Here is a 23,317-nt window from a genome sequence, read left to right on the forward strand (position 1 = left end):
GGAGGTGTCTATGGAAAACGCTTTCAGACCGCCATAAAGTGCAGAAGAATAAAGTCAAAGCCTAGGATTGCATTTTCTAATAGCAGCAAAGTATTAACAACAGTTTTCTCCATACAGGGTTAATTGTACATCTGATTAGATCCAAATAATGAACTAGTGTCTCACAGGTATCATACCAACTTGGTTGAGAAATGGCACATGCGCTAGATCGCTACAGCGTAAGCTCTCGAAACTTATAGGAACGCAAACTCCAAGAGCGGTGGTTTTTCCAGCAACCACCCAACCCTCAAAATTTCAAATCCCGATGCAGGATCGGGTCTTTCAGGTGCGAGTCGGAAAGAAGGCCGTATAAGATAGATGGGACAGACTTTTTGCCTCTAAACACTCGTGAACTCAAGGCCTCAGCAAAGTGCAAACAAAGTAACTCCATTCAAGTATGCTATTACTTATTATGCAAATATACATCCACAGTGTGCATGTCCAAATGAAAATACATACTGTAGGTGTACACATGCATATCTATATACATACACATGATCATGTCTATACTATAAATGTCTTATGTATCATGTGATCGATACAAGTGGCTGGGAAGAACATATTTCACTGTATGACCACACCGGCACCGTGCCCCCCCACCCCCACACTGTCCAGTGCACTCTGTATTTGTTTTCCTTATTACTGATGCAAAATGGGACCAGCCACAAATGCTATTCCAAACAACAAGGTTATACATGGAGTGCGGCGCAAGATGCCACAGGTGGAGTACCAGGCCTCCCCACAGCCTGCACCATGGCAGAAGAGAAACGATTAAAAAGGTACACAGTAAAATGGATGAAACAGGGAAGGGGGGCGGGGGGGTATTCAGAAATACAAAATCTCACGTTGCTGCAACCCCACCCCTATATCTTAAAAACAGCACAAGACTCTGCTACATAACATCCCCCCCCCCCAAACCTTATTAAGGAGTGCAGACCCTGCCCGCCCCCCCACCCCCTGCCCCACCCCGCCCTGGATTCCATGTTTTTACTTACACTGCAAGTAAAGCATGCACAGCAACAGCTTGACGGACAGACAAGAGTCAGAGAAGAAGAACGAATGCTAACCAGTAACATCAGTCTGCCATCGGGTGAAAATCTTTGATTAAAGAAACACGATCAACCCACCCACTTCACTCCCCCCCACCATTAAAAAAAGGAAGTGTCGGCTGGATAATAATTATTTCCTCTTAAATAGTGGTTCACACGTAATAGAGGACACCTGTAACAGGAAGGGATCAAGAAAGGGCCCAGTCAGAATCAAGAGTGAAACGTAACAAGAGTCTGCTTGTCTGTTTTATCAGGTTTGTTATCTTAATTCTGTTGTTAATTTTCACGATGAGCCAGGGAGCTTCCCCCCTGCCAGAGCTGCCGGTGCGGAGTCCCGGACAAAGGGGTGAAAGGTCACTGAAAAGCCACAGCTCAGGGGGCTACTCCCATCCGTTGTCCTTGATCATGTGCGCCAGTTCGATGATGAACTTGCCTTCTTTGTATTTCTGGCTGCTCTCAAAGGCGTGCTCCTGCGAGGTCAAGCCAATCAGAGCACAGATGGTCACATGACAACCCCTTTTCAAACTCACACATCAGAAACAAAGAATACTGTCTATGCTTCAGGAAGCTTGCCCAAATATTTTGGCTGTCATGCACATTAACTTGTTCTTGAACATTAAGCTGCACTAAGAGCAGCCATAAACAGCAGACAGGCAGTCGGGTAAGCTCTCCCTTCACTCTGGAGGTTAGCGGGAGATAGCAAGCGAGCTTTACTTACGTATTTCCAGCCTAAAGTGGTCTTGCAGTTTTCACAGTAGATATCTGCTACAGCATGCAGGCCGGTGAGAAGCACTCGCTCTTCCGCTGGACCACAGCCCACATTCACGCTATGGGGAGAGGGGTAAACAAGAGGGCAGGGAGGTGGAGAGGTGCGGGTGAAGAAGAGCCTCCATTAAACCTCAAAGGTACCCTATATTATAATCCTTATATTATAATACCCCTTAAAGGACACATGCTTTTAATCTGCCTAGTGTACGGCAGAATGGACCAAAATTTTATATATTTTCAACAATAAGAAAAACATTTCCATAGTTCCAATGCCAAAATTTGACTGGGTATACTTACACAGAGTTAAAGAGGTAGGCCCGGCCTTGGCTGCCTTGGAATGACTGCAGACAAGAGAGAAAATGCAAGTCAAACAACTGAGCAAAATGAGGAAGAAGCAAGAAACAGCCACATTAAACATTAGATCTGGATAATGAGAGATGGGGGCCCTGGAGCTTCCCTGACAGCAGCACATATACAGATCCCTCTTTTCCAACTGTGACAGCCCTGTGCCGAAACTGGAAAAACAAGAAGTGCAACTTGCTTAGGGGACTGAGGGCACTAGGACCTGACAGACACTCCTGCTTGCACCCACTCTATTTTGACTGGTTGAACTTGGAAATGAGCCAACATGCACATTATATAAATGTGTGTTTAAGGATGAAATGTTCTTTGTGTGTCAGTCTGTATGCTGGATGCACAAAGTGGACTGGGAAGCAAGCAGCCAAGGCCTTCCTCTCCCCACATAAACGTGAAGAAAAGGGCCCAAAAGGGAAGCCAAAATGCAGTTTCAGTCTCCACCTTGTGAAGGAAACTGTCGAGGGACATGCACAAACCAAAGCCAGCATACTTGGGAAAGTTTTTTATTAACATAGAAGATTAACTGCATAGAGGAAAACATACAAATGAATCACTGCACAAATTCCTCAGTAACAAGAAAATAGTGTTCAAAGGTTTTGCAAAGTCCAGAGGCAGTGTGTCACTCAGGAGGTCAGGGGTCTATGCCAGTCTTCTAGGCTGTGAATAGCGTACAAAGATACTGTAAAGTCCAGGGGCAGTGTGTCACTCAGGAGGTCAGGGGTCTATGCCCGTCTTCTAGGCTGTGAATAGCGTACAAAGATACTGTAAAGTCCAGGGGCAGTGTGTCACTCAGGAGGTCAGGGGTCTATGCCAGTGTTCTAGGCTGTGAATAGCGTACAAAGATACTGTAAAGTCCAGGGGCAGTGTGTCACTCAGGAGGTCAGGGGTCTATGCCCGTCTTCTAGGCTGTGAATAGCGTACAAAGATACTGTAAAGTCCAGGGGCAGTGTGTCACTCAGGAGGTCAGGGGTCTATGCCCATCTTCTAGGCTGTGAATAGCGTACAAAGATACTGTAAAGTCCAGGGGCAGTGTGTCACTCAGGAGGTCAGGGGTCTATGCCCGTCTTCTAGGCTGTGAATAGCGTACAAAGATACTGTAAAGTCCAGGGGCAGTGTGTCACTCAGGAGGTCAGGGGTCTATGCCCGTCTTCTAGGCTGTGAATAGCGTACAAAGATACTGTAAAGTCCAGGGGCAGTGTGTCACTCAGGAGGTCAGGGGTCTATGCCCGTCTTCTAGGCTGTGAATAGCATACAAAGATACTGTAAAGTCCAGGGGCAGTGTGTCACTCAGGAGGTCAGGGGTCTATGCCCGTCTTCTAGGCTGTGAATAGCGTACAAAGATACTGTAAAGTCCAGGGGCAGTGTGTCACTCAGGAGGTCAGGGGTCTATGCCCGTCTTCTAGGCTGTGAATAGCGTACAAAGATACTGTAAAGTCCAGGGGCAGTGTGTCACTCAGGAGGTCAGGGGTCTATGCCCGTCTTCTAGGCTGTGAATAGCGTACAAAGATACTGTAAAGTCCAGGGGCAGTGTGTCACTCAGGAGGTCAGGGGTCTATGCCCGTCTTCTAGGCTGTGAATAGCATACAAAGATATCGCAAAGACAGGGACCAATGAGTCACTCAGAAGGTTAGAGATCCATGTCCGTCTTCTAGGCTGCGAGTTTAAATCATACTGCATGACTCAAATAACAAACTGGAACTATCAATCTTATCTAAATGCCTTATTTCATAACAATAAGTTGTGAGTGAGAAGTCATGTACAATGTGGATCTAACAACAAAAGAAAAAATTTTGTTATCAATGCATGTTTTCTTAAAATATAAATCTTATAAATCTGAAGTTTCTCTGACTTAGACAAATATAAATCAGCTACAGGCCATGAAACAACTGACCAATATCCTGCAATGACAGATGCCAAGATTTAACAGCTATAAAGTAACATGTTTCTGCTTTCCTCTTGAGAGAGTTCAAACTGCTCCCACTTTATGTTATTTTAATGGTGACACTATTTGCACCCATGAAATGCTTGTCAGACCACTTCTCATCAGAACGGCTGTAAACATAATCTTCTGGATTCCCTGCTGTATTAGTACTGAACATCATCTCATCTAAATGTATGGCCACTGATGATCTTACACATACAAATCAGTCTTCCATTAAAGACCAAAAAAAGACCCCTAAGACAGAAAGTGTGGCTGCTACATGGATTTCTGCATGCTTTACTGTGTTATTGCAAGCAGGCACACAGACCGGGATGTTGCTTTTTCTTTTACTGTCCGAGACAGAGACAAATCACCTGCTGCTGCCTTTTAAGACCAACTTCTAACAATAGCTTTCTGTAACAGTCAGCGCAGTGTTAGCATTAGCACAGCCTGTGAAACGGTAGGCCCCACGCAGTCTGGTTGTTATGATCACACCGGTGAGAGGTACCTTACTAATCACTCTCAGATCCAGTTTGAATACAAGACACAAGCCAGAGTTCAAAGTATTCAAAACACTGCAGCGTCCCTCTCACCTAGCTCCTCCTCCAAACAGCTAACGTAGGACTGGACGATATGGCAACAATTTATATCACGATATATTTCTTAATTTTGGTCGATACGATATAATTCCGATATCGATATGGACAATATTAAAAACTCTCAGACTCAGCTTATTAACAATAATATATTTCCATTTAAACTAAAACAGGCTGATTATTCATATACTGTATATTATATGATACAGTATATATGTATATCGAAATATCGGAAATGTGTTTAAAAATCGTATCACCGTTATTGAAAAAAATTATATCGCGATATTTATTGATATCGAATTATTGTCCAGCCCTAAGCTAACGTTAAAGTAACGTAGCTTCTAATCTCCACCTTATGGACATGCTATATGCTACCAGTTAATGTGAGGAATGGTACCATCATGCACTTTTGGTTCAAAAGACAATGGTTTTCATTTAGACACAAAAAATGTCTTTAAGGCCCCAATGTCCTATTCTGTAGTTGCCACCTGAGTGAGGAACAGTAGACTGGGTCACTGGGAGTCTCCAAAGTAATGTAGGCAGTGAGTCGGTTTTCAAGATGCTGTGCCCACATCATGGGGACACAGGTGGCGACACGTCATCTTCAGACAGGTGCTTCGATAAAGTCTGTCTGTCTGTCTGTCTGTCTGTCAGTGTGTAAGTAAGTAAATAAGCAAGCAAGACCTTCTCCACTGCTGATGAACACCAATACCTGCTGCGTGGCTAAGGCTGCACTCTTAAGGGAGCATGTTTCAAATGTTACAGAGCAGTCCAAGGGCAGCCACAGCCACAGGCTAACCCGCGGCTTGGGTAGCAGCCTGAATCCACCTAGTCTGCACACCCACACAGATTCAAATACAAAAAAAAGACAAAAACTCACGGAGCAGCACTTGGTTGCTCAAAATAAAGACACAAACATTACGGTTAGATAGATGAAAGTTCTGGCAATGGTTCTGGGTGCCTCATCCTAGCATCTGAATTACAGGGTCAGTCCAGCAATCCAAGAGCCATATGGACCAAAGTGATTCTCAATTTTTCAAGTTCTTCTTTCTTGCAAAGACCGTCCAATATTTGTAGCAGCCACCTGTCAACTCGTCTGGATTTGTCACGAATTTCCAGTCGCAACCAGGGAGTCCCCAAAGGCAAACTAGCAGCAGGTTTTATACTAATTTTAGCCAGAGTTCCAAACTAGTCTTGTCCTGGCATATTTCAGACATGTTCAAATTTTTCATGAAGCACTGAAGTGAAATAAGGCGTTTTAATTTTTGCAACACAGGACACAACTATTAAAAATGATGTAATGCAAGTAAACAAACTTTATGTACCTCCCATCGCAGTGATTTCTCTTTACTTTACATTTAGTGCTCATGCAAAGTGTAAAAGGCCTGTGGTGAGAGACTTTCCCAAGGCGACTACTGAACCCATTAAGTCGAGCCACTGCTAAGGATCACATTTAAACTAAAAGTACAAAATCATGTCACTTCTCATCAGTGTGGACAGATGGTGTATGGATGTTCTTATCTGTTGGACACTCCTTGTCCTCAGTCAGAGCAGGCCTGCCTTTTCCCAGAAGGCCAATAGGGAGACGTGCTCTTTGGCCAGCTCTCGCCTGGCTAAGCCTCATTCCTTCCTGCCCCAATTCCTAGTCAGCTTTGACCATTCGACGTGCAGGCCTGCACTGCCAACTCCCTTATCTAATGCAGGGCTGGCCCCTTTCACCAGGGAACTTCCAGAGGGACGTTTCTAGGTCAGTTTTGCATCAACACATTCCTTAAACATTTTAGTTAATGAAGCAAATGCAACTGTGCTGTGTTTAAGCCAGAGGTGTCCAAACATGCCTGGGCACACTTAACTCTACAACTAGCAGGAGTTAATATTTAGCCACAAAAGGCAGATGGAATCCAAGTAACGTTTGATCACCATGGAAACATCATTAATACAATTAAACCCTGTAGCCCTTATAGGACACATAGATTAAACGAATGTCTACAGAAATCCTGATCTAATCACTAAAGACAACAATCTAGATGGCTGTCCAGTGTATTGGCTATGTAAACATACTCTGCACACGTCAGCACTTATTGTAAAAGGCAGTGAGGTGAAGGGGTTTGGGGAATCAAGGAAATCATCCACATCTAACCAACTGCCTGAAGTATAATCACTCAAGAGCAAGAATAAAAACAAATAGTAAAAGAGAAGGAAAAGGCTAACTGAAATCAAACAACTTGTCTGGGTGGCGAGACGTGTCATTGGCTACAAGCATAATTGTAACTCCAATCCCGAAGTGAGTCCATTTGTGATGGCTAGGGCAGGCAACAGTAATAATTTATTCCCTAGACCATTCAACTTAAAAGTATTGTAGGGACTATTTTCATACCAGTTGTTAGTTTTCATTTTGCCCACCTACGTGTTTTTGTATATTTTGCAGCTGACATTCACTGAAATTAAGTTTGATTGGTACTTTAACAGTCTCACAAAAAATATATATAAAATGAAAAATGCTTCTTGAAGAAAATAAATTCAAGAGAGAATTTATAAATGGAAACAAAACTATGTCACAAGACTATTCCCTAGTCACAAATCACAAAAATTAGAGTTCATTCTCATTTTCTAATTAAAAAAAGTTGCACCACTCTGCATTACAATTCACACGCCAGTCCCAGCTGTGTCTAATGTGCAAACAACACACTTCACACCTTCACTGTGATGCTACTTCCTAACCATCACACCTAACAGCAACTCCCCTAGTGCCATCCTCACCCATCACCAAGCATTGGGCAGCCTCAATTTAGCATTCAATCTCATTAACGTTGTAATAATCCAAAGCAGACAAAGCGTTGGTGGGACTCTGTGGAAAACACCAGGTTTTGCGCAGCATTTTTCCAGTGACATAATCAACTTAAAGTGGATAGTGTGCTCCACAGAGCCCCTAGAGGCCCTGCTGAGTACTAGGGGTTTTCCCTCCAGTGAGGCCTCACTACGGCAGCAGGGATACTGCCCCCAGCCTAGCCATAACCATAACCATATATATGGAGCTCTTCAAAAGCACAGCCACAGAAAGCAACAAACGGGGCTGCTTGACAGCTGACCAAGTAATTTGTTAAATAATTTATTATGCATACATTTGGTTTACATATTATTTTGTTTTTAGCAAACTAATTATTCAGAGTTAGAGTATCAGTTATAATTTCAGCCATTTATAAAACTGTGAGTTTCATTGGTAGTATTAAGATTAAAGTATTTTGTTCAAGGATACAGCACGGGTGCCCCAGGCCTGCCAGCAAGCTTCCAGTCAAGCTACATGCTACGTTAGCTGGTTGCTACTATGTCAGCCATATTTGTTTTCTTTTACAGAAACATCAATAAGGTTTGTTTAACATATCTACAGACACACCACAGTAATCCTGCACTTACCTGGGAATACTTTGCAAACTACACTTTCTAATATTAAAACTGGTTGAAGGATGTAAGGATCCTACTGCCCATTTGTTTGGTGCCTGATATCAATCATCTCATTGTACTCCTGGACTAAATTAGATTTTGAAAGCAACGTCCTGAATCACTAAAATAGATGCCACTGGATTTCCAGGATGCAATATAAGGTGTTACACAAATTCATAAATTTAAGTCACTCTGACATGCAAAGCTTGTTATTTTATTTTTTTACATAAAGGTCAGTTTGGATGGAGATACATCCAAACAAAAGACGCCCTGGGCACTGCAACCTAGAAACAAGCTCAATTTTATCTGACAAGTTTATCAATGAAAACAATGATACCAAATAATGGAATCAGCTTACTATTTATGCACAACACATAGATTATAGAATTCTCATAAATAAAAACAAAAAGTATTACAAGACTGATGAACACAATGTAACTGGGAGTATGAACTATGACCTTTTGTATAGTCTGTGTTCTAACTAATTTCACATTGAGCTGAATTTTCACTTGTCTTTCAAGAAGGGTCTGTTCTCAGTGGCTGGTGCAGATTGTTTTCAGGGGAGGGGTGCAAGAAGGGTCACTCCAAAAGGAAAGAAAAATTGAAGCATATATATTTTTTTTATACTTCTCGTTCATGTGCTTATCCAGGAAAGTGATAGCAAAATAAACAGCGCTAATTTCTAATCTTTAAACCTTTCAGGCACGTTCAACCTCATAATTTTGTTTTATTTTTCCAAAACCTGCACTCTTCTGTTAATATGCAAACAGCATAATGGTCAGGACTCAAAACAATTGCATCCTGGGATATCTGTGCTGGCTTCTTTACAGCGTAACAAACTCCTCAGTATCGCATAATGCTCATAGTCATGTCCTGTTCTCTTGTTTCTCTATAATTCCTAGCTGAATGATCTCTTCATTGGCCAGTTTTAAACTTCTACAATAACAGAACAATAAAAAGATAACTGGTACATATAATTACCAACACATTAGTACAGATAAAAATGTTATGATGAACTCAGGCAAAAACAGTTTTATGCCTCCAAAATTAATAGATTATAGTTATGAGTGTAGTTTGCCTGTGAAAGCCCTCTTCGGAGGGGTTGCCCAGATCAGGGGTGGATGGAGTGCTTTCATGTACCAGGTAGCTGGCTACCTGTTAGCAGACTAACTTTAACTGAGCCACCCATATCTATGGGGCCACCAAGCATACAGACATGAAAATATTAGGAGTAGTTTATATTCATGCAATTCTGGGAAGGAGTAAAATTCTAGCTGCTCTAGCTCATCAAAAACATGCCTTTGGGAAAACCGTGCGCCACGTTCTGTGATGGATATCACACAGAAGCAGTGAAACTAGGGGAATGGGGGGTGCAGATCCCATTTCAGGCTCTTCTGCTGTCAGTTGTTGACTGACAAGGTAGTTCTCTGGATCATGAACCACTACATTTGTAGAACATTACTGGGGAGATGCTTGATTATTCCTGGCCCTGTGCAGGATAAGCAGGTGGGACATAGATGTTTTGATTATTCTCCAGCTGTCATAAGGTCACATTGGGCAATAACTATCCATTCACCTTCTGTTCAGGGTTATGGGGGGGGGGGCGTCTATTCAAAGAAACAAAAGGTACAAGACTAGACATGACACAGAAATGCACAAATAGCTACTAATTACCCTAAATGTATGTGTTTGGACCATGAGAAGAATCAGAAGTACCCAGATGCAATTTCAACACCCACAGAGCAAAGGCGGGATATGAACTCCCAATCCTGGACATGTGAAGCAACAGGGCTACACAGAGCCATGAATAAACCAGTTGTTCCTCATTTCTGCTAATACCATAATCTTAGACAGCATGGAGAAGCCCTAGAAGGCCCATGTCGGCTCTCTGAGAAGATCGAAGGAAGCTCACATCTTATCCACACCAACAGGAGCCAGCAGGGGTGCAGGCTTCATGGGCAAATGAAGTCCCACAATTACAGAAGCAAAGTGGTACCAGAACATCCCTCCATCACGTACGGAGATGACGCATTCAAGGAAGCAGTGCACCCACACAGGCACCAAGCAGCAATATAAGTATTAACCCCTAGGCTAACCACACATTCCAGGCCACAAAAACTATTTATTCACTTTCCATGGAGCTGTTGTAAATAATGCTACAATTATAAACTTAATCCATGGTTACTTGCAAAATACATTTAAAAATTTACAACTCAAGAGACAAAAAGTGGTGAATAATAATAATTGATACTTTATTGATCCCCGTGAGGAAATCGTCTTTACGCCTCCCTCAACTTGCTCATTGTAGAGTAAATTGCCTGCGAAGGGCAGCCACCTGTAGCAGCGCCCAGGGAGCTGAGGGTTAAGGGCCTTGCTCAAGGACCCGCAGACATGCTGAGGCTGGGTTTGAACCGGTGACCAGTTGTCCCTCATTGTGATTACAGGCACACAGGCTTAGCCCATTGAGCCACACGCTGCCCCAATGATGCATTTTTTGCCTAAACATCTGTGACTACTCAACTGGCAAGAATGGGAATCATTCTAAGTGGCTTGCTCATTGATTCTGACAATGGCTATGATGGACAGATCATCTTGGCATAATCTGTTTACCTGGGTAGGAGTACGACACGTACACCATGTACCGAGTCACTGAGTTCACCCACGGCAAGGGGGGAAAAAGGGGTTTACTAAATGCCTGCTTTGAGTTCATGCCAGGCAACACCCTCTAGAAAAAGGCCCAGGAGCCCAATTTATGAAGCAAAAATAATGTCACAGTTGCCACCCATGATGAGGGATTGCCACTAACCAATAGCTGCTCTGCAGAGATGATGTCACACGTGGGTAGGCCTGCAGCTGCAGCTGGCCCCTAGAAGTCCTTCCCTACTCGCTGGGCGAAATGTCCACAAAGCAAAACAACACATCTCACCAGGCCCTTCCGTGGTTTTCCAGTCCAGAGTATTTAACCACTATAGTACCATAAAATATCACCTACAGAAATGCCTAAAAGTGTATATTTTTGGAATAAAAGCATTAACTAAATGTATTCAACAGACACTCAAAAACTAGGCCACATTTTATCAAGAAAAACCTTCTAATTTTAACCAGTATTCCATGCCCACCCCCAAACAACAGCGACAACATATCATGTATATATTCTACACATCATGGTGTATTTCATGACACTTCTAAACTCACACATATAAGCTAAGTATAGAATTTTCCATACAAAAGTTTTTATTTGTCATCTTCATACAAGACTGCGTAGTTCTGACAGATTCATATTCAAAAAGGTAGTACTACAGATTTATATCCAGCGTGACCCCAGGAGATGCAGGCCGATGGCTGACCTTGGAGATGAGTTCATCGTGATTGGCCAGATGGGCTCGACAATGGATGCAGCTATAGGTGCGATGGCAGCTGGGCAGGTAGGCCTGGAAGGTCTTGGACTTGGTCATCTTCACCATCTCCCTGTCGACCTGCTGCTCAGGAGGCTCCGGGCTGGGGCTGGACGAGCTGCAACTCTGCTGAACTTGTTGACAGAAGAAACACTGAAAGATGCAAGCAAAAGCCGTCGTTGTTCTGGAGTGGGTGTGTGGCTCGTTCCACACAGACACCACAGGAGAAATGGACACCTGGAAGACAACAAAGAAGCACAATTCAATGGAGGTTGTTTCAACATATTGAGAAACTGGGCAAGATATACATCATGTCATGAGTTAAAAGAAGAGCAGCATAGACAGATCACTATAAAATGTGATTATCATAAGTTGTTTCTAAACATGCATTTTCATCTACCACAAAATGTTTAACGGTAGCAATAAAAGTATTCTGTGTTTATTTAGATTACGAAAATACAGTGAAATTTAGCACAAACTACAACAGGTTATGCACTGAATAGTAACAAATTACTTCCCTCGTCTTGAAAATGTAGAATACATATAAAAAAAACTTATACTACAGCATTCTTATTCAACTAGACAGTATCTGGCAACAGGCTACATAACATTCTTAGGCATTTCTTTAAGGAAGCACAAGTAATTTTACTGGAATTTTAATCAATAGGTGCTACAAAACCAAGTTTTTCTATAATAATTAACGAAACTCAGTTTCACTGCCTTCTGTAATGGCCCAGGGTATGAAGCTGAAACTGAACCATAAGAATGAAAATGCAGGGTAAATGTTTCTGTAAAAACACAAAGGTAACCTTTAAAAATATAGCTCAGATCTACTAGAAATCACTGTCCACATTTGCACACCAATACACACACACACACACACACAAACACACACTAACACCAAGGTTGAGGCTCTACAGCACCCCCACAGAAAAAAAAAAAACAGAAACAAGCACAACTGTGTCATGAGGCCATAACAGGAAGGTGAGCGCACAGCAGTCGAGCTCATGCAAAGTGCAAGGAGGCTTCCGCAAACAGACAGGAAGAGGAGGGGGCAGTGACAGAGTGTGACAGCCAGTCTGCCTTAGCATTAGCACATCTCCCTTCCTACACAGCTGTGTGGTGAGGGCACAGCAAGCAGCACTCCGAGACACGTTCTGCTGCTTTCCAACGCATGGCATACTGCTTATGGCTTTCGCACCACAGCCAGAAAGACTCAGAAAAGAGTGCAAAGTTCAAAACTGGCAAGCTTAATTTTTTCTGCACCTGACACAGCCATGTTCCAATACGCTGCATTCTGTCACTTAAAAGCAAACATGACCAACTTCTCTCTTTTTCTTATCAAATACTATCAAACTGCAGGAGGCATTAATTGTGGAGGATCAAGTTCACAAAAACAAAAGCCAAGTGCAACCCCTATGATATATTATTTCCCCAAGGCATCAGAGTCTAGATATTGCTCATCTTACACACTTTTAAAAATGACAGTTACAGCAAAAATCTGATTCCCATTTCAAATAAACTTTTGCTTATACTGAGAAGAATACAATGGCATGATCGTAATAGTCTTGTTTAACCTTTGTTTAATATTTTTATCATTCTTGTAAAAGGGAAGTTGTTAATCTTACGTCATTGTCCTTCTAAGGCTCACCAGGCTAATGTTTTTAAACTTTTCTAAGAAAAACATTTCACAAAACACACTGTTTTTACCTGCAACTTGTCCCACAAACACCACAATAATATCCAAAGTCTAGGAATGGTCTAAATTATAGAGAAACTATAACATACTTGTATGATTCTCATATAATGCATTGCTTCCACCTAAATATTTTGCATTAAGATTTTTAGGATGTGCTGTTTATGTATTCTTACTAAGAAGTGTGTGTGTGTGTGTGTGTATGTGTATATATATATATATATATATATATATTGATTAATTATTTTTAAAAAAACGTTCTATTAAAATCAGAAAAGCAGGCTTATGAGCACAGAAAAATAAAAGTGCAACGTTCACTTTGCAGTCCCACTTTTTATGTCTATGGAAAAATGGTTTACTGCTGGTAGCACAGATGTCAGTAGGTTTGGAGCACAATCCAGGGTTTAACAGAAGGAAAGATATTCAGAGCATGCAAGTCCAACGCAAAAACAGGAAGACGAACCTGTTCCGTATAACCCACTGTACGATAATAAACATTTGCTTCTGAATCACCAAGCTTCTGTAAATACTGAAAAAATGCACGAATAATCTATTTTAAAGGTACGTTTACTCTAGAAAAGCTACGAGGCTTACAAAGGGGAAGCCCAAATGTCAGTGTTTAGGTACGAATATATGAGCCTCCGAGACTTTTTAGGAGACTGCCTCTCTTTCTCATTTGTTTATTGTGAGTATTTCCTCTGAATCCCTGTCTCTATGTCAGTAGTCTCTATATAACGTCAGACAAGACGCAAAGCGTTTATTAAGCTGCGTTTAGTGTGCCTAATGTTGTCAAGGCCAACAGCGCGGTTCGTTTTTCCTACAGGAGATCAACACGTAGCCTGCCTGCTATAAACAATAGCTAACTTACTAAGAATAGTGCATTAGACAAACACTCACCACCTGAAACGGCTCTCTTCTGAAACCAGCTTTTTGACACAATATATTTTGGTGTACTAAAGAAAAAATGCCCTATTCCACAAAAAACGGCAATCCTTATTTTATCGCCTGTTGTTATAGGCTAAAATTATGCAACCCCGCTTGTACTGAAGCTATCTCCCAAGCTTGACTGTGCGATCTTTCGCACATTTCTTTCGTCTTTGTTGTTGCCTTTGTGTCGAAGATAGACTAGCCTGGCGGCTTTGTGGTGGCGACGTCACGCAGTGGGCGGGAATCAATGTGATTGACAGCAACGACGGCCACTGCGGGAGGAGACAAGGCGGAATAATTGTGCAGCCTAATACGCTCCCGGATGTGTAAATAAATACAGGACGAAAGCGTGATATAACGTGTGCAAACCAAACAATTCAGAATAATTAATGTACATATATATTCCAACAGCTCAACACGGAAAATAAAATAATGGTCATATTTCGGCAATATGCTTCATATAATTCAGATATCAAGAATTAAAAATAAAATTATGACTAATCAAACACAACCTACCCATTATTACGCGGTATTTCCTCAACACAAGGCTACAACTGTCACAGTGATGATATAGTCATCCTATCATTAAATATTTGAATTTCTTTAATACATATATGTATTATATATTACACATGCTTGCATTATCGCAATGACATTACGTCTCTCATACTGGCCCACCGTGTTATTTCTGAAATGACCAAAAATAATCCAGTTTTCATTCGATAACATCTTCCATAGACAAAATGGTACATGTGCAAACACAGCCGTAAAAAATGCCTGTTAATGTTTCACTAATAATGACGATCACCAACATACACATCGCTTTATACCCCCAATAGTCGTTTATTGAACAGGACATCGGAACACCGAATAATACAGTTACTGAAATGCTAACAAACAACATTCAAATTAACTGTGCGTCGAGCAGAAGCACTGGTGATGTCATGCGTTTGCATCCTGCGTCTCCCTGCTTTTCTGACCCAGTTGTTCACCACATTTATGGACCACCGTGTCTCTTTTAAGCTAGGCAAATCATCTAACTGAATCCTCTCATTCGTGATAAGAACGATTTAATGAGTTTAAAGTTATGGCTTTGTTACTGCAAAATAAAGGGTCACCAGTACAGATCAATGTGACCTTTCCGCAAATACCAAGAGGAAGATGTCAGTTACATGCCTGCTTCTCAAGAGCAAATACTACATTTGACATATTGATATAATAAAACGATTCACTACTTGTCTAAAATACTTGACTGCTATACATGACTGTATAATACACCGCTCCCAGGGAGGTCTAAATACTTACAAAAACACAATTTCCCCTTCCCGACGGATACGGAGAATGCCTTTTCTCCGCTGCGGCTTTCCTTTTCATTCACAAGTCGCGCATGTGGTGCCACGTTCCCAGTGCGATGGCGACAGTTCTTCACTGTCTTTTATTGTATTGCATGTTCCTCCAACCGCTCATTCACCGCGATTGTTCCTGAATAGGATCACTCTTCAGCGTTCCGAAAGCGACACGTTACCACCGCGGTTTTTCCACGCAAAACTCCGTCTATTTTGCCATTCATCAGTCTTCTCCAATTGGTTCTGATCCCCACGTAGTTATTAAATAGAATAAAGCACACATCAAATGCAAACATAAAATACGCGGAGTGGAATTTACCAAACCAAGAGGGATTACCTAAAAGCCAAACATACGCAATGCAAATCTGACAAAACTGTTTATTTTCTCCCCCAATTAGATCTCTTCAGTTATGATTTCCCAAAGAAAACGTGTAATGAATTTTTAAAAAAACCTTTCTTGTGCGCTTTCTTCAATAACAAACATGATCCATCGAGGTGTGCTGTATGCCAGTTTAAAAAACGTCTCCTACGGTAAATATACTTAATAATAAGCAACTCTGGCTCCTTTGGATTAAAACAGCTATGACGTCCGTGTCTTTTGTTTTGTTGCTATCTGAAAAAAGTCGTTATATTCGAACTACTCACGGTGGGGCAAGCACATCCTAAAGCCCTCTCCTGTCGACCAATTACAACCAGCCAGATTCCTTATGAACCAATAAATTGCAAGGAATCCCAACCCTCGTTACCGTCGACAGCCAATTGTTAACGCTCTGCGAATCAGACAAAGACCTGGGGCTTGTTTTGGTAAAGCGCGCTACCGCGGGAGACACGTGCCAGTTCTCCAGCTACTGCATTTATGAACGCGCATTATGTAGGCACGTGGTCGAAGTAAACAGGCGCGCAACCGAGGCTTCTTTCTAAACAATAACATAGAAGTTTATCAGCACTGTATATTACATAGGTCTATCGAAATAAATAAAATGTACCTGGACGTAGCACTAATTCTACATTGTTACAGACTCGAGGTGTGAACGCTAGCTTTAGGGATTATCGGATACAAGAAATATGTTTCTGTTCACATCTCCTGGTTAATAGCGTGGTATGCCTCAAGGACAGAAAATATGCGTTTTATATTATACTTTGTCGCTTTAAGTTTCGATCCGATTGGTGTATCTTTTTAAGATACATAAGGAGTTAAATGTCATACACCGCAATTTGTCCTATATCCTTGATGAGTATCCTTTCAATACCCAAAAACAAATCCGATTTACGTAATTGTTACATCCCTATCTTAGAATATAATAAACATAATATTATTCATTATTATAAATTATTATATATTATTTAGTATCATAGAATAATATTTTGTGTATTTTGACGGTTTATGCGGGATCTCCGGTGCCACGTGGTCCTTGTTGCTGAGTGTTATCGTGCAGCGCACGTGACCACCAGTATCTCATCAATTAAACACACAAAGGCACAGATCGTTAAGTTATAACATTACAGTAACTTTAAATTCAATATCCAGTTTTACATCAGCACGATTAACGTTAAACAAGTTATGCATTGAAGTCAAAACAAAATTAACGAACACAATCATAACATTAATCCCTGCGGCGTCGTACAATGCAAATGATAGACTGTCGATTCGATGCATTCTTCATTTTATAATACAGCACGATAAATCTGAAATATCACATAAAATAAAGATAAATTACACAATAATAAAACACAGTGCCGGATATTAATTTTAAATTATATAATGTCATTATGTATTACGAAAAAGGCACGTTTGTTGCTGGAGTTAAAATTTTGACTTATGTAATCGATTTTCAGGTATTTATATATTTCTAATCCTTATTTGTATTTTTTCTTTCAAACACATCTTTAGGAATATCGGATTCTGATTATAATCTTACTGGTATGGACATTATATTAAATGTTTTTTACGGGTTAGACTTTAGTCACAAACCTTATGCTTATAAAATCGTTGGGACTTATTCTGCGGACGCTGCAGGCAAATTAAGAATATTGTTCACATGTGACTTGGAAAAAAAAAATCTTTTGTGGAGGGCAGCGCATCATGGCCAAGTAGTCCTCGTAACACTGCTGCATGTCTCTCCTTCCCACTGTAATTAGATAGGAAACGTGTGCGTCAACGCAATGTCGCTTTATTCGCAGTAATACTGAAACAGATAGCGGACTACACAAACACGTCAATGCAGCATTGGTAGGTATTATTATTATTATTATTATTATTATTATTATTATTGTCGCGTCAATTAAAAAAAATACGCAAGAAAAAACAATTGGAAGCTATTTTAAAAGACCAACACATTTTTATAGGTCGTTTTTAAACAGATCTTACAGTGTCATAAATAAACCATTCTGGTCTAGCGTCCGGTAGATTTGTGCCAGTTTCTTTTATATTTGTTACAATATTGCCATCTACTGGACAATTTAACCATTTATCCTGGTCGCGGTTGCCTGGAGGTGGTGGTGAGGGGCGCTATAGCGTATTCCAAGCAGCACAGGGCAAAGTCAAGTGGGCTTTATAGTCATACCATCCACATACAGTTCATGTATATAGTGGCATGAAGTGATGTCCCCGAGGACTGCACGTAAAAAGGGCAGGGTCTCACAAAACTTCCAAATGTCCAAAAACACAATACGCTGTGAAACAGGGATGTTGGGCACAAGGGTCTATAATTATACATAGTGCATTGAAAGTTGTGTGTAAACATAATAAATAATGTTGCAGCATAAATGGCTGAATAAATAGTGTCAGTTGAATAACAATAAGGTAAAGTGAGCAGTGCCAGTGGTGGGGAGGTGTGTATATTCTTAGGAGGGGACACCTGGGTGTTGAGTGTCCTGACAGCCTCCGGGAAGAAGCTGTTGCTGAACCTGGCAGAATTGGCTTGGATGCTCCTCCAGATGGGGGCAGGACAAAGAGTCCAGGGGAAGTGTGGGAGGGGTCCTGCGCAATGCTGGAGGCTTTGTGGGTGACACTTTTGTGGAAAATGTCCTTGATGCTGGGGAGAGATGTTCCCATGTTTTTTGCCTACTGTATACACCATCCGCTGTGGGGACTTGTGGCACAAGGTAGGGATGCAACCTGGAGAGGATGCAAATCCATCATGGAGCACATACACACGTAATCATACCTTATGGGCAAATTAGAGATGCTATTTAACCTAACTGCATGTCTTTGGACTGAAAAAGGAAGCCTGAGCACTTTGTGGACACACACCCAATCCAAGGAGAACATGCAGACTCCACACGGAGTGCAACCCACTGAGCCACCCACATGTGAAATGTTCACATATAAAAATCAGGCACTGAAATATCGTAAAGGGCTTGAACTTAAAAGCTGTAGGGACTCCAGCAGTAGCATCCAGTGGCGTGACTCGACTATAATTCTCACAAGCCAAAGCCAGCAAGGCTTTTTAGTGAGGCTACTAGAATTTCTGCAACATGTTTTAGCCCATATTCTCATAGGGCAGGTGTGCACCCATTCAGCTTCTAAGCTGCACTATAGAAATGTAAAACCTTATTCTGACTTCCGTAAAATGTTTTATTTAATGCCCTATGCTTATTTTGTCCACTTTCTGCCGTGACAATGCAAATTTCCCACTTGTGGGATTAATAAAGGATAATCTTATCTTATCGTTTTAACTGTGTTACCTCATAACTTCTAATAGTTTCTGACACTTAGCATATCATCTGACAGCCTATTTATGCTACTGAACCTCTGCTCTACGCAAAATCCATTTAGTATTTGGGAATAACCATGGTCACCCCTCAGGATCTAAATAGGTCATATGGAACCCACAGGGATAAAGAAGGCAAGGATTCCATTGAAGGTTACAGGAAATTTCAGGATACCTAAGCAGAGGCCCTATGGTTTATCTTTTTTTTAGAGGAAATAACCATTTGCACTATATTATTGTGCATCTTAAAATATCTTTAAGGACTGGCTTAAAATGATACTAATTTATACCAATGCATGTTTTTCGAAGAGGCAGTGTTGTTCACTGGTTGTCCCAGTATAGCTGTTTTTAGGATTTAAACTAAAAAACTATTGGTTATAGGTGACTGCACTTCCTTGATCTCTTGCTGCAGGAACTCAATTAATTAGAAAAGCAGACAAGGACACACATCATCTATTAATCCTCCACAAATCCTCTAAAAATGAGGAAGGTTAAATTCAATCTACATGGAAGAAGTAGCACCTGTTTGCCCATGGCCGGATTATGGATCGGGGCAGTGGAGATGGTGCTATGGGGGCTCTGAGCACTAGTGGCCATGAGTCCCAACATTAAACACTATGATTCTCATACATAATGTGAGTTAACCACCCAGCCCCTTTGCATATATAACAAAAGATGATCATCAGGCCCCATTGACATATACAGCACAAATTAGCCATCAGGACCTCTGAGCCCTTCAGCATTAATAATTCAAGCTAATCAGCAGGGGTCCCTAGGGACCCCATGTACAGGGTAAGCTGACCACCACCAGCCTGCTGGGACCCTCAGCATATACAGTGACACCAAATGCGAGGGGAATTAGCATCCGCTTGCATACATTTACATTACGAATCCATTCTATTCATAAGAACATAAGAACTATACAAACGAGAGGAGGCCATTCAGCCCATCAAGCTCACTTGGGGAGGAGAACTTAACTAATAGCTCAGAGTTGTTAAAATCTTATCTAGCTCTGATTTAAAGGAACCCAAGGATTCAGCTTGCACTACGTTATCAGGAAGACTATTCCATACTCTGACTACACGCTGTGTAAAGAAGTGCTTCCGTAAATCCAGTTTGAAATGTTCTCCCGCTAATTTCCACCTATGGCCACGAGTTCTTGTATTTGAACTAATGCTGAAGTAACTATTCAGTAGAACAGCATCCAAACCTGTTAGAATCTTATAGACCTGGATCATGTCCCCCCTCAGTCTCCTTTGCTTGAGGCTGAACAGATTTAGCTCAAATAACCTTTCCTCGTATGACATTCCTCTAAGACCAGGAATCATTCTTGTGGCCCTACGCTGCACCTTTTCTAATGTCCTTTTTAAGATATGGTGACCAAACCTGCACACAATATTTTAGGTGAGGTCTCAGCAAGGAATTGTATAATCTTAGCATTACCTCCCTTGACTTAAACTCCACACACCTGGAGATATACCCCAACATCCTATTAGCCTTTTTTATTGCTTCCCTGCACTGGCGAGAATGAGACATGGAAGCATCAACATACACACCAAGGTCTTTCTCATAATCAGCTACCTTTATTTCAGTAGGTCCCATAAAATACCTGTACTTTATATCTCTGCTCCCTACATGGAGTACCTTACATTTGTCTATGTTAAATTTCATCTGCCAGGTGTCAGCCCAGTCACTAATTAAATTAAGATCCCGCTGTAGCTGCTGAGCCGCTAGTTCAGTATCTGCTACACCACCCACCTTGGTGTCATCTACAAATTTCACCAGTTTACTGTATATATAGGTGTCTATATCATTTATGTAAATTAGGGACAATAGTGGTCTTAAAATTGAACCCTGCGGTACCCCACTATGAACGCAGGCCCACTGTGACATTGAGCCTCTTATAACTACTCGCTGTTTCCTATCTGTTAACCAGTTATCAATCCAGGTCGCTACAGTTCCTAAAATACCTGTCGCTTTGAGTTTAAGTGAGAGCCTCTTGTGGGGAACAACATCAAAAGCCTTTTGGAAATCTAAGTAGATGACATCATAGGCCTTCTTATCGTCAACTTCCTGAGTAGCTTCCTCAAAAAACTCCAACAGATTTGTTAAACAGGATCTACCTCTCCTAAATCCATGCTGGCTATCCCTCAAAATGTTATTTGAGTCCAGGTAATCTACCATTTTCTCTTTGATTATAGCCTCCATAACTTTACCAGTTATACAAGTTAGACTGATTGGCCTATTGTTTGACAAATTACTTCTATCCCTTTTTTTGAAAATGGGCGTTATGTTGGCATGCTTCCAATCAGAAGGTACCACACCTTCAGATAAGGATTTTTGAAACAGTAAAGTTAAGGGTCGGCAAATAATATCCCTCATCTCTTTTAACACTATAGGTAAGATGCCATCAGGGCCCTGTGATTTATTTATTTTGAGCTTAGCTAGGCTTTGCAAAACATCAGCTTCAGTTATATATGTATTAGTTATAGACGATGTTGGATTAGTAATAAGAACTGGTAAGTTACTAGTGTCCTCAACAGTGAATACCCGTGCAAAACTATCATTGAACTCATTTACTATGTCAATGTTGTTTTCAATTATAAGACCCTTACTATCCTGCAGATTAGTGATTTCAGCTTTTAGAGCTCTTTTAGAGTTAAAATACTGGAAGAAACTTTTAACGTCATCCTTAGCCTCCAATGCGATCTTCCTTTCGACATTCCTTTTAGCTCGTCTAATGTCATTTTTTAATTCAGCCTGTAGATTTAGATACTCTTGCATTATTCTGTCATCATCAGTTATTTTCAATTTCTGGAACAAAGCCCTTTTCCTCCTTACTTTATACTTTATTTCCCTAGTAAACCACCTAGGTTGCAATTTCCTAGATTTGTTCTTGCTGGAAACAGGTATGAAGTCCTCTTGCACTTGCAATAATGTGCTTTTAAAAAATTCCCATGCCTCTTCAACAGTTTTGTTATTTAACTCCTTCCAGTTCACAGTTTCTAGTTTTAATCTCATACAATTGAAGTTAGCCTTCCTAACATTATATATTTTTGATTTGGACTTTGGTCTTCGGGCACTAAACTTAACCTCAAATTTAACCATGTTATGATCGCTACTGTCAAGTGGTTCTAAAACGTCTAATTTACCAATCCTGTCCTGGTTATTAGAGAAAACAAGATCAAGAATGGCATCTCCCCTGGTAGGGGTGTTAGCAAACTGAGTAAAAAAACAATCCTGTACTAATTCCACCATCTCAAGTTCATTTTCAGAAGAGCCAGCAACAATGTCCCACTGCATCCCCGGTAGATTAAAATCACCCATAACTACCACATCATTTTTATTGCTCATAATCCTAATATCACTGTATAACAATCTGCTTTCCTCGGCAGCTACATTAGGTGCTCTGTAACAAACACCGACAATTAGGCTATTTGAGTTATTAGCATCTAGTTTTACCCATATAGCTTCCGTACTTTTACTTATATCAGTAAGCTCCCTTGCCTGCAAGTTTTCCTTTACATATACTGCAACACCACCTCCCTTCTTACCTACACGGTCCTTACGGAACAACGTGTAACCATCCATATTAAATTCTTGTCCATCCTTTTCACTCAACCACGTTTCAGTTATTGCTATAATATCATAAGAGTCCGATGAGATAAGAGCCTCTAAATCATGAATTTTATTCCTAATACTCCTGGCGTTTAAATACAGACAACAAAGGGTAGGCCTATTACAGTGCCTACTTATAATATGATTTTTTGGGGCTTTCCGTTTCCCCCCAGTTACATACTTAACTAACCTCCCTGCCCCCCCAGTCCCTAGTTTAAACATTCCTCAACTACTCTACAAATACGCCTTCCCAGTACACTGGTTCCCCTCCGGTTCAGATGCAACCCATCCGACTTGAACAGGTCCCATCTGTTCCAGAAGGTCCTCCAGTGCCCCATAAACCTAAACCCCTCTTTCCTACACCATCCTTTTAGCCACGCATTTAATCTCCTTATCTCAGCTAACTTAGTCTGACTTGCGCGTGGCACGGGGAGTATTTCAGAAAATACCA

General features: G+C 41.1%; 1 protein-coding gene across 3 annotated transcripts; it reads right to left on the reverse strand.

The window, feature by feature from the left end:
- Window positions 1–1,004: 1,004 nt before the first annotated feature.
- On the reverse strand, window positions 1,005–16,191 carry ypel1 (yippee-like 1). Of its 3 annotated transcripts, none has more exons than XM_023838981.2 (5): window positions 15,988–16,191; window positions 11,519–11,803; window positions 2,154–2,197; window positions 1,807–1,915; window positions 1,005–1,558 (listed from the first exon to the last, which is right to left on the reverse strand). In XM_023838981.2, the coding sequence occupies exons 2-5, from the start codon at window positions 11,633–11,635 to the stop codon at window positions 1,469–1,471; spliced, it is 360 nt and encodes a 119-aa protein (XP_023694749.1). In that variant the 5' UTR covers window positions 11,636–11,803; window positions 15,988–16,191; the 3' UTR covers window positions 1,005–1,468. The 3 variants fall into 3 exon arrangements, with proteins under 3 accessions (XP_023694749.1, XP_023694747.2, XP_023694748.1); XM_023838979.2 differs by having other exon boundaries at window positions 15,495–16,191; XM_023838980.2 differs by lacking the exon at window positions 15,988–16,191 and adding an exon at window positions 14,160–14,484.
- Between the last annotated feature and the right edge of the window lie 7,126 nt (window positions 16,192–23,317).

Source organism: Paramormyrops kingsleyae, chromosome 2, assembly GCF_048594095.1.
Source record: "Paramormyrops kingsleyae isolate MSU_618 chromosome 2, PKINGS_0.4, whole genome shotgun sequence".
Lineage (NCBI taxonomy): Eukaryota > Metazoa > Chordata > Actinopteri > Osteoglossiformes > Mormyridae > Paramormyrops > Paramormyrops kingsleyae.

Coding starts and splice junctions, on each gene's coding strand:
- ypel1 (XM_023838979.2), bottom strand. CDS start 15,563: ATGAAAAGGAAAGCCGCAGCGGAGAAAAGGCATTCTCCGTATCCGTCG. Junction 11,804..15,494: donor GAAGGGGAAATTGTGTTTTT/GTAAGTATTTAG, acceptor GTTGTCTTCCAG/GTGTCCATTTCTCCTGTGGT. Junction 1,916..2,153: donor GCCTACCTCTTTAACTCTGT/GTAAGTATACCC, acceptor CTCTCCCCATAG/CGTGAATGTGGGCTGTGGTC.